This window comes from Danio rerio, chromosome 12, assembly GCF_049306965.1.
Source record: "Danio rerio strain Tuebingen ecotype United States chromosome 12, GRCz12tu, whole genome shotgun sequence".
Classification (NCBI taxonomy): domain Eukaryota; kingdom Metazoa; phylum Chordata; class Actinopteri; order Cypriniformes; family Danionidae; genus Danio; species Danio rerio.
In genome coordinates, this window is record NC_133187.1 from 43758273 (window position 1) to 43770915 (window position 12643).

A 12643-nucleotide genomic window follows, 5' to 3' on the forward strand; every position below is an offset into this window, starting at 1 on the left:
CTGTTCATACTTAATGTTAGTAAATACATGAATAAAAATATGTATAAATGAAATCTTATTTTAAACTGTGACTTTCATTTCATACATCTCACTCTTTATTTTTTCTGTATAGTCATGTGTGTTTTCATTTTGTGTGTGTGAGTGTGTGTGCATACTGCAGTGTCTCTCCCAGATCAATACACACAGCTCAGGGTGAAAATAAATGACAGCGAGGTTCTGCACGAACGGACGCCAGAAAGTACTAATCACCACCACTGAACATTAATGCTCAGATAGACTGGAGAGGACATTAATGTAAAACCTCACTCATCGACCCTTTCATGATCTGATTCATTTAAAGCAGTGATAAGGGACTCCATTATTACCCAAATTAATCACTATAACGTCATCCACAGTTATGTTAATGTTACCCTAACAAAGTGTCTGGTTTATTATTTAAAGCAATGAGCTTCAGTTATATAACATTACATATATACAGCTGAAGTCAGAATTATTAGACCTCCTGATTTATTAGCTCCCCTGTATATTTTTCCACAATTTCTGTTTAACGGAGACAATATTTTTTTCCAACACATTTCTAAACATTAGAGTTTTAATAACTCATCTCTAATAACTGATTTGTTTTATCTTTGCCATGATGACAGTACATAATATTTGACTAGATATTTTTCAAGACTCTTCTATACAGCTTAAAGTTATCAGGGGAGAAGAGTCTTAGTCAGGAAGGTGATCAATAACACAATGGTCACTCTGTCTGAGCTCCGGGGTACTTCATTGTAGAGAGGAGAAACTTACAGAAGGACAACCATCTGTGCAGCAATCCATCAATCAGGCCTGTATGGTAGAGTGGCCAGACAGAAGCCACTATCTGCGTGGAGTTTGCCAAAAGGCATCCAAAGGACTCTCAGACCATAAGAAACTAAATTCTCTGGTCTGATGAGACTAAAATTGAATACTTTGGAGTGAATGCCAGGTCTTTTGTCTGGAGAAAACCAGGCACCGCTCATCACTAGGCTAATACCATCCCTACAGTGAAGCTTGGTGGTGGCAGCATCATGCTGTGAGGATGTTTTTCAGCAGCAGGAACTGGAAGACTAGTCAGGATAGAGGGAAAGATGAATGCAGCAATGCACAGAGACATCCTGAATGAAAACCTGCTTCAGAGTGCTCTTAACCTCAACGTGGGGCAACGGTTCATCTTTCAGCAAGAGAATGACTTAAAGCACACCGCTAATATATCAATGGAGTGGCTTCACAACAACTCGGTAAATATCCATGAGTGGCCCAGCCACAGCCCAGACCTAAATCCTATTGAACATCTCTGGAGAGATCTGAAAATGGCCGTATACAGTCACTTCACATCCAACCTGATAGAGCTTGAGAGGTACTGCAAAGAGGAATGGGCGAAAATTCCCAAAGACAGGTGTGCCAAGCTTGTAGCATCATATTCAAACAGACTTGAGGCTGTAATCGCTGCCAAAGGTGCATCAACAAAATATTGAGCAAAAGCTGTGAACACTGATGTGAATACTGATTTTTTTGATTTTTCATTTTTAATAAATTTGCAACAATTTAAAAAACTCTTTATGAGGTATTGTGTGTAGAACTTTGAGAAAATAAATTAATTTAATCCATTCTGTAATATGGCTGTAACATAAAAACATGTGGAAAAAGTGAAGCACTATCAATACTTTCCGGATGCACTGTATACTGTATATAACTATAACCAGTATCTAAATATAATCAATTAAAAAATTTACACTTTTTATATTTGATTTTAAGCAAACCATGAAAGAATATATTTTAAACACAAGTCTACAAATTGTATCAAAATAGATAGACAGACTGGTCCAGATCCCAGATTTACCCTAGTAAATTAGTTTTTGATCTCCGACATCTTCATTTCAATGTCATTTCAAAAATAAAAAAATAAAATAAATAAACAAAAAATAAATAAAAAGTAAATAAAGAATGTAAATAAAAATGTAAATAAAAAAATGACACGACAGCAGAACTCAAACCAAATCAGATCAAGTGTTCATACTCTAAATTGCACATCCATCAGTCAGTCATCAGGACACAAAAATGGACAGTTTGGACACTCTAAACACCATTAACAGCATCTTTGCCTCTTTAGAAGTAAAAGCTGTCAGTCTCCACACTTTGACAGGATGCCTATAGTTTCCTTCACCCTCATTTAACACTGTTTCCCAGAGCTAATGAAGCCATAAAGCAGAATGTGATGCTTCAATGCAGACACTTAAACAAAATCAACACAATCTATAAAACATAAAAGGTTCATGACATCCACGGTAATGTCTGAGACGTGTAAAACTGAGGGAGCGAATGTTTCTTACATGGAATGAACCGCTTGTTTAATAAATAATAAATAAGCCTAATACAATCTACCATTATTTACTCATCGTCATGTGATGGCAAAGAGTAAATCATTCATTCATTCATTCATTTATTCATTCATTCATTCATTCATTCATTTTCCTTCGGCTTCGTTGCTTTATTCATCTGGGGTCACCACAGCGGAATGAACCGCCGACTTATCCAGCATATATTTTACATAGCAGATGCCCTTTCAGCTGCAACCCAGTACTGGAAAACACCCATACACTCACATTCACTCACTCACACACACACTACAGACAATTTAGTTAATTCAATTCGCCTATGCATGTGTTTGGACTGTGGGGGAAACCGGAGCACCCAGAGGAAACCCACACTAACACGGGGAGAACATGCAAACTCCACACAGCAATGCCAACTGACCCAGCCGGGACTCAAACCAGCAACCTTTTTGTTGTGAGGCGACAGTTGAGCCACCGTGTCACCTACAGCAGGGTTTCCAGATGAAATTTAATCGACTACTTGTTATAAAGACAAAATGAGACACTTTTCAGGAGACAATAAAGAAGTATCTCTAGACTCAAACCTTGGTTTTCTCCTGCTGCAGTTCGATCTGGATTTCTGTGAGTTTGGCCCTCAGCTCCTCATTGGCCGCCTGCAGCGCTGCCATGGCATCAGGTCGCTCTCCTTTGCCCCGCCCACTGGGGGGTTTCTTGGACATGATGGGCTGAACTCCACAGGCTACGCCCCTTTTCAGGGACGACCTGAGGCTGTGATTGGTCAACACTGGTTTCTGTTGGTTTTTCAGCTACATCTTTCCACTTGCCTGCAGTTCACAAAACACAAAAATACAAAGATTAAAAAAAATTATTTACTTTTTTCCCCCCTCAGATTTGAGTTTATATGTTATAATCAGCAAGAAAAATGACAACAGTACAAAATAAGAACAACAATGTACAATTCTGACTTTTTACTTGTCATTTTCACTTTAAATCTCGCAATTCTGACTTTGAGTTTCAGAGCTGAATGAATGCAGCATGTGTATTGCATTTTTTTTGTCTTGATATGTATATGTTGCAACTATAACATGCAATAATGTTCTACAATTATTACTGAATACAAAACAATTCGGCTTATAGTACTAGAAAAAATTAAATAAAACCTGAAAAAAAAATGTATTAATTAATTCAATAGCAACAATTAAAATAATAATTAAATATCTATTGATCTATCTAGCTGTATGTCTGTCTGTCTGTGTAAAACAAATAAATAAAAAGAAAATTATAAAATAAATAAACAAATAAACCAAAATAAAATAATAAAGAGAATAATTAAATAAATTAACAAACAAAAAATTAATAAATAAATTAAAAGAAAATAATAAAATAAATAAATGAAAAAAAAAAGTGAACATGTAAATAAAAATGTAAAAAAAATTTTTTTTTTAATTATAAAAAGCAAATACAAAATCATAAAAGGACATAAAAATTAATGAAAAATGTACTTAAAAATGTAAATAAATAAAAAACTTAAAGTAAACAAAAAAGTAGAATAAAAATGTAAATAGAAGTAAATTAAAAATGTAAATAAAGTAAATTAAAATATGAATAAAAATAAATAAAAATGTAAATAAGTCAATTACAATGTAAATAAAAGTAAATAAATATGTAAATACAAGTAAATATAATGTAAATTAAAGTAAATTAAAAATATAAATAAAAGTACATTTAAAAAGTAAATAAAAATGTAAAAGTAAACAAAAATAAAAAATAAAAATGTTACAATTAACACAATTAATTAAAAATGTAAACAAAAGTAAATAAAAATGTAAACATAAAATTAATTAAAAATGTAAATAAAAATGTAAATACATTTTTATTTACATTTTTATATATTTACATTTTTATTAAAAAATATTTACTTTTATTAAAATTTATTTACATTTTATTTACTTATTTACATTTTTATTTAAATAATTAAATAAAAAATGTAAACAAAAATATTTTTAAATGAAAGTATAAATAAAAGTAAATAAAGTTGTAAATAAATAATTAATTCAAAAGTAAATAAAAAAGTAAATATAAAATGTACATAAAAATACAAGTTTTATGTAAATTTTTTTAAAATAAAAATGTGAGTAAACAAGTTTGGATGGAAAGATGGAAATAATAATAAAAAATAATTAATAAAAAATATATATGTAAATAAATGAATACATACATGCATGCCTTCTTAAATACGCACATTATTTATTCATCATTTAGTAAAAATTTAAATTGAACATTGCTCTAATCAAAGTAATGACTTGCAACTAAGTAAATAAAAACTCCACATAATCACTTTAGATTGAATTTTTGGACATTCACAGGATGCATGAGCTAATTTTCAAAATTCAATAAATTCTACAAGGATAAACTTGTATGCAAGTAAAATGTGCTGGAAATGGACTTTCATGTTGACTGTAAAAACATAAGAAATGGTCTTAGTGGCATTTACAGATGAAGTCACAGGCCCAAAACCTAGAAAACAGAGACTTGTTATGAGCTAAATATAAAAAGAGAATCTGTAAAATATTTTAAATATGTTTTTCTCTTCTCACTTGCTCTCCATATAATCATTATGTTATTCTTATCACTAATACAGTGTAATAAAGAAAGAGTGAAAACCACTTGTGTTGCTCAAACATGTTGTATCAATCAAACTGAGCTGTAACTGAGTTGAGATTTTTAAATAAACATCACCTTGCTCTTTCATATCCTGACCTGCCAACACAGTTTCTTGCATCTTAACTAAGCGAGATCATGTTTCTAAGCACCAGTAACCACGGCAATAATCACTCTGATTTCTGTAGGCCAACACTGATTGATTAATTCCCTTTTTGGTTAATTATAAGGATAAAGGCCCCTCATATATCTTGTATAAACAGCAGTGAATACATAAACTGGAACTGATTGTCTTTTGTCAAGCGTTTCTTAAGAAATATTTGATAAAAGATTGTAATGCAAGTAATATTTTCTGATAAGACATGGCATGTAACATGTAAATGAAAAGAAATTGGATTAAACCGACGGCAAACGATTTAGCACTGGCAGTGTGAAGTATTTCCCTTGCACAGTCAAACCGACCTGCTTCTCCTTTATTTTAACAATTTAATTTGACTGTTGATTCTTATCTTGTTCACAATCACAGATATTTTAAGTGAGAGTTTCAGAACTTCTCTCAGATGTAATAAACTCAGAGATTACTGCAAATTCACTACCCATCTATAATGATATACCGTATTCAAACACCAACACATTTAGTTAAATTGACATGCTTACATAAAGCACAGTGCAAATATAAATACCCCTTTATTAACCATATGTTAAACAAACAGAAACGGTAGAACGTGATGACGTCAGTAACATGCAAATTGACGCATGACGTAATCTAGTGACTTTTAGCGACTTTTCGGGCAGAGCTTAACGCCTTTTCATTGAAAATAGTTGGCAACAGTGGTGAGTAAGTAAATGATTAAGCAAGTAAACAAGTAGGTAAGTAAATAAATTAAAAAAGATAATAATAAAAAAGGATAATAAATAAGTAAATAAGTAGGTAAGTTAATAAGCAAGTAAGTAGGTAAGTAAACAGGTAAGTAAATAAGTAGTAAAAGATAAGTAAATAATAGGTAAGTAAATAAGCAAATAAGACCCCGTTTACACTAATGCGTTTTCGTTTTAAAACGCATAAGTTTTACTACGGTTACGCCATCCGTCCACACTACGCCGAAATTTTCGAGCGGCGAAAACGGAGCGTTTCGAGCGCCGAAAACGGAGCGTTTCGAAAACGCTGGAGAGGCGGTTTTCATTCTGAAACGCTGCTGCTCCGTCTCAGTGTGGATGGGGAAAGACGGAGACATCTGAAAACGGAGGCGGGGCTGCTGACGTTCGCCCATCTGATTGGGGCTTTTCCTCAATATTAAGTAGCCCACACACAGTTCAGTCTCGCATCCTCTTCTTGTAAGGTAAGACTTCGCAAGTTTGATCAAGGCTGCAGTCTCCCCCTTCTCAGTTTGATATGGAAAACATACCGAGGACATGGGTAAATCTTCAAAGGGAACAGTGTACTTTATAACTTCATTCACATCACCTTGGCTACGTTGTTTCACTTTCTCAACAATAAAATGTACACATGATTTAAGGAACTGCCTATTTTCATTTTAATATTAGCAACTTAACAGACAGCAGAAATGTTGAGGCGCCGTGCTGCATATATGAGCGTTATCTTCACTGTGTGGATATTTATAACAAAACGGAGCCGATAACAACTGCCTCCTTTCAATTTCAGTGAAAATACGAAACGCACCCTCTCTTTTGTTGAATATCAGTTTTAATAATCGATAATTATAAAAGTATAACATACAATAAGTTTATACATTGTAGGAAATAAAGGCAAGCGATCGGTCAATGTACCTGGATTAATCATTAAATTATCTTTGCGCTTAACCAAAACATGTTACCCGTGAACAAGTAACTTAATAGATTCCAATGACCAAAGTCAGGGAATTGGCCTATGTCGTTAGATAAAGACAACAACATGAATGAAATATCACGTTTAGCAAATATAGTGAGATTAGATCCAGCGAGAGATGCTTGATGAGCAGTCCGACAAGCAGAGCTCTCATCTGGGTAGAAATGCTGGAGCGCTTGCCCGAGAGTGTGTGTGTGGTCAAGTGATGTGGTTTTTCAGCGTTTTGGTGTGGATGGAGAGCTGTTCAGAAACGCTGGGTAAAACGCGAGTGTGGACGCGGATCGTTTTCATTCTACAACGCCGTTTTAAAACTAAAACGCACTAGTGTAAACGGGGCCTTAGTGTGGATGGGGGAAAGCGGAGACATCTGAAAACAAAGGCGGGGCTGCAGACATTCGCCTCTCTGATTGGGGCTTTTCCTCACAGTTCAGTCTCTCATCCTCTCCCTGTAAGTTCGGACTTTGCAAGTTTGATATTGGAAAACAGTGTGGAGGGGGGTCGCCTGGTGATTTTTAAATTTATTTTTATTAAACCATAAGAATTACCATATTTTATCTATAACCTACTGAAAAGAAAAAAAAATAGTTGTTTATAGTTACTATATAGTTACTATAGTAGCTCATAGTTACTAGTTCTAATGGATTGCGACCCCTGGGGTAATCATTATATTACAGACTTAGCAATAGCGTCAGATGCAGCAGATTGATTTTATAATACCAGGTTAAACTTTCCGGCACATTTACAGCACTTACATACATAAATAAACGAAGAATAGACTTGAGTCTATTGGTGTGTGTGCGCATTTGCATGCAAGTTTTCTGTATTTATAACCACCTTAGGGGATATTGGGGGTCGCGAGTCACAGGCATTGTTATTTTGGGGGTCACTGGCTGAAAAGTTTGGGAACCCCTGCTCTAAGGAATATAGCTGTCACTCTATATCAAAGGAGTGTAGTAAAGCAGACATCACCAACTTCATTCTTTACCATGATCTAACTCTGTGATGAAAGACATTCAGCTTTGCCCATTTGCACTGAATACATTACGCGGATCATTGGGAAAGATAACTGCACTTTTCATACACACAGCACCTAAACTGACAGCTACAGCTCAATTACTGTCCTCCTCAGTCAGATCTCATACTAAACTATTATCATTATATCAATCCCGCTTCCTACAGTATATGCAGCGATAATACTAGCCTTCCTATACTGACGGATTGTTAGTTTTTGAGTGAACTGTTTCTTTAAATTTCTGGATGTGAGATTACATTAAGAGGCTAATCTGAGTGAATTACAGTGACTCAGCAGACTTTCTGCAATATGCTCCAACATGAACGATAACAATGTGTCTGTTAAAGGAACAGTTCACCCAAAAATGATCAGTTACTCATTGTTTACTCACCCTCAAATGGCTTTAAACCTTTAGGAGCTTCTTTATTCTGCTAAACACGAAACAAGATATCCTAAAATGATTGAGATTTAAAGGGATAGTTCACTCAAAACTGAAAATTCTGTCCTCGTTTACTCTCCCTTCACTTGTTCCCACACTCTCAGAAATAAAGGCACAGGAGCTGTCACTGGGGTGGTACCTTTTCGAAAGGTACATATTTGTACTTAAAGGGTATATATTGGTACCTCAAAGCTATATATTAGTACCTAACATTATAAAAGGTACTCTTTTGTACTTCTTAGGTACTAATAAGTACACTTGAGGTATTAATAAGGACCCTTTATGTACAAATATGTACCTTTCGAAAAGGTACCACCCCAGTGACAGCTCCTGTGTTTCTGAGTAAGCCAGTATATAGTAGCAATTGTTGCTTATGCTAAAATGCTGTCAAATTTACTATGCTATTTAAACAAAAACAATGGTGCCAGCATATTTCCTGTTTTAAATTTTTTATTTATTTCTACAGCTTCTGAGAATCTAAAAAGAGCCACATATCAATAAATAATCCTTTGATAGCTGTTTTAAGGTTACGTTATGATTGAATTGCCTCTTGTTAGAGTTATGAAATAGTTTAATCACAAGCAGGAAATGTTCATGGACCAATGCATGACCACTTTGAATTGGTTTGTACTGTATGTTGTTTTAAAAAAACAGGAGAGCATGCAAATGATGATTCATGATGATTCTTATGCTTTTAACACTTGCATTTGTTATTCTATCTATATATAATCACTTTTATAAATGTAATTTGACGCTGACAGCTAATTGGGACCTAAATAGGATGTCTCCTCTTTGATGTTGGATTTTGGTTGTCATACTTGATGAATAAATATCAGTATTTGACATCAATATGATGTTGGTTTAAGATGTTGGCTCAATGTTGGATTTTGGTCACTTTCTAACAACATAAAATTGACCGTATATTAAAGTCGTTTTTTTGTCATTATTGGACATCAAAATAACTGTCCTTAGACGCTGGGTAGACATAGAATTTTGGTCACTTGACATCACAGCCTAAATCTAACCTAATATTAAGGTCTTAGGACGTTGTGTGCCTGCTGTGCAAATACTAAATGCACTACAGAATGTTACGTATACACCCGTATACACACATCCACAAATTACATGTAAATGCATCAGCTTTTTACAGTGTAATACTCACTACTCTTGAGTACTTTTAAAAGGTTTACTTTTTACTTATACTTTAAGTAATATTTACAACAGAAACTTTTACTCTACTCGCACAACATTTTTAGACAAGTAATGTTACTTTTACTTGAGTATGATTTTTCAGTACTCTTTCCACCACTGTCTAAATCCAACTCCTTACTAACTAATAACAAGCAACAATTTATACTTTATTAAGCTAAGTTTTAGTGTATGGTTTGATGATAGCGTGAATTGTACCTTTAAATATAAAATGACCCTATTTCCTGTAGTCAAACTCATTTTCAAAGTGACATCTAATAAAAAAAAACTTCATCCTCTTTCCATTATTATTATTTAAAGAAGCGCTGTCATATTTAACTTATCTAATGCTACAAATAAAAGCAATAAGCAATAAAGCCATCCTACATGTTGATACCGTTTAATATTTGTGTTCAGATTATGCATTACACAGATTTATTACTGGATTCACACAGTGCTGTTTTATGAACAATGATGAATGATTACTGTAAATACATAAAATCTGGATGTATTTTTTATTTATATAGTATACAGTTGAAGTCAGAATTATTAGCCCCCTGTTTATTTTTTTCTCCAATTTCTTTTTAACAGAGATGATTTTTTTCAACACATTTCTGAACATTTTTAATACTTCATTTCCAGTAACTGATTTCCTTTATCTTTGCCAAGATGACAGTGAAGAATATTTGACTAGATATTTTTCAAGACACTTAGTGGCTTAACTAGGTTAATTAGGCAGGTTAGGGTAATTAGGCAAGTTATTGTATAATGATGGTTTGTTCTGTAGACTATCAAAAAAAAAATAAAATAATTTATATATATATATATATATATATATATATATATATATATATATATATATATATATATATATCAGACATACTGTGAAAATTTCCTTGCTCTGTTAAACATAATTTGGGAAATATTTAAAAGAGAGAGAAAAAAAAAATCAAAGGGGGGCTAATAATTCTGACTTTAACTGTATATGGGTCAAAAAGGAGACATCCCATTTAGGTCCCAACTAGCAGTCAGCGTGAAATTACATTTATAAAAGTGATTTTTATATACACAGATGGCATATTAAATATTATATATAGCATAACAAGCATATTTATCATCATTTGCATGCTCTCCAATAATGTGAAACAGGATACATTCATTCATTCCCCTTCGGCTAAGTCGCTTTATTCATCAGGGGTCGCCACAGCCGAATGAACCGCCAACTATAACAGCAAATGTTTTGCACAGTTGACACCCTTTCAGCTGCTACTTGGGGAACATCCATACACACTCCTTCACACACACGTGTACATTTTTCTACAGCGCATGTCTTTGGACTGTGGGGGAAACCGGAGCACCAGGAGGAAACCCACACCAAAATAGGGAGAACATGCAAACTCCATACAGAAATGCCAAGTGGCCCAGCTGTGGCTTTAACCAGTGACCTTCTAACTGGGAGGCGACAGTGCTAACCACTGTGTTGCCCAAATCAGGATACAGTATAACTTAATAATAATAATAATAAATAGGTCACACTTTAGTTGAAGTACCAATTCCCACTGTTAAAGGTGCAGTAGGTGATCGTCTTCAGAAACATTTTTTGTTGTGCTGGTTGAAAGTCTCTTCACAGTCCAATAGTAATGATTATAGTAAATGATATAAAAAAATGTATATGTATTTTTATTAGGGGTGTCAAATTTAACTGTTTCTTCGGTGCACCGCGATGCAGACACGGACTAAGGTATCGGTTCAGAAATAATCATAACCGGTTATTATTTACTGACGTCATTTATCTCCTATGCGCTCTGTCGCGAGGGAGGTGAGCAAGAGTATTTACAACACACAGCCAACTCAGGGCCGGCCCGTGGCATAGGCACCATAGGCAAATGCTAAGGGCGCTTGTATATCCAGGGGGGCGCCAGAAATGAGCGCGGTTCAGTTGGTTTTGTTTTCGATATTCCTGACACACATTCAGTTATAGACGGCAATAACTCAAAAACCTCTTACCCTAAAAAGATCTAAAGTGTGTTTCCTACAAAAAGACAAAGCTGGTTGTTTCACAGCTGTCTTTCTTTTTTTTTTTTCGCTCGACATTACGAGCACTGCTCCGTTTAAGCCCTCGCAATATGTGTTTAGCCGGGAGAGCTCGAGCTGAGAGGAGCTCTCAGTAAGGGACTGTCGGAAAAGTGCTTCTTTTTTTCGTTTTTCTGCTCCGCCCAGCGCGAGCTCTCCCTGTTGCGAGGGCTTAAGTGTGTGTGTGTGTGTGTGTGTGTGTGTGTGTTTCTTTGGTGCTGTCAATGTTTGTGAATGTGTTTGAATGAGAGACAGTGTGGTGCCGTGTGTCTGTGTGTTTATACAGACAGCTTGTTATAGCCTCCCCCCTAAAATATAACACTGTATATGGAAAGCATCGTCAATGCACCGTGATGCACCGAGATATCGAATTGAACCGAATCGAAGGCATGATAATCGTAACCGAACCGTGAGACCAGTATAGGTTCACATCTCTAATTTTTATATTCTGGGAGAAGCAGAAAACTAAAAAATGTTCATTCAATTAAATATTGTCGGGCCGACATCTCCCATAATACCGAAAAGTAGCTCAAACTGTCTGTCAGCAGATGTAGATTCGGACTTCTGCGCATCTGTTCATGAAGATGCACCATTCGAGTGTGCCCGCCTGCATGAGCGCTGCGCGTTCACGAGACAATCACAGATGCGGTGAAATCAAATCCTTAATTGGAACTTTTGAAAATCCTGAATCAGTATTGGAGTTACTTTTGCATGCTGGAGGGAGGACGACACTATGAAGTATTACGGTTAGACAGGTAATGTTCTGTTTTAAAACTATTTTAGTCAGGCTAAGCTTATGTTAGATCGTGTTGTGTTATATGCACAGGAGTGTTGCTCAGTCACTGAAATCTACCAGCGAAAGATTAATGTGACTATTTTCAGTTTCATAATGGACCTTTGACAGCATCGATAACGTCGATTTTTATTTAGTTTAACAACAAAACATCAGTAAATAGCGCTATTCCGCCTAACCTGCTTTATTGAGCTGAAGTTGCTTTAATATTCACACGATTTCTTTCTTTTTTTTTTTTCTTTTTTTTAAAGATTTATTTTTGGCCTTTTTG

The 12643-nt window shown here is 34.7% G+C and overlaps 1 protein-coding gene across 15 annotated transcripts in view; it reads right to left on the reverse strand.

Annotated features, from left to right (window-relative positions):
* The window catches only part of jakmip3 (Janus kinase and microtubule interacting protein 3), a 91516-nt gene that overhangs the window by 77427 nt on the left and 1446 nt on the right, over nucleotides 1-12643 (reverse strand). For all 15 annotated transcript variants that reach the window (XM_073918862.1, XM_073918861.1, XM_073918866.1 and 12 more), the window contains exon 3: nucleotides 2945-3184. In XM_073918862.1, coding sequence (XP_073774963.1) covers nucleotides 2945-3079 — 135 coding nt within the window. In that variant the 5' untranslated portion in view covers nucleotides 3080-3184. The remainder of the gene's footprint in view (nucleotides 1-2944; nucleotides 3185-12643) is intronic.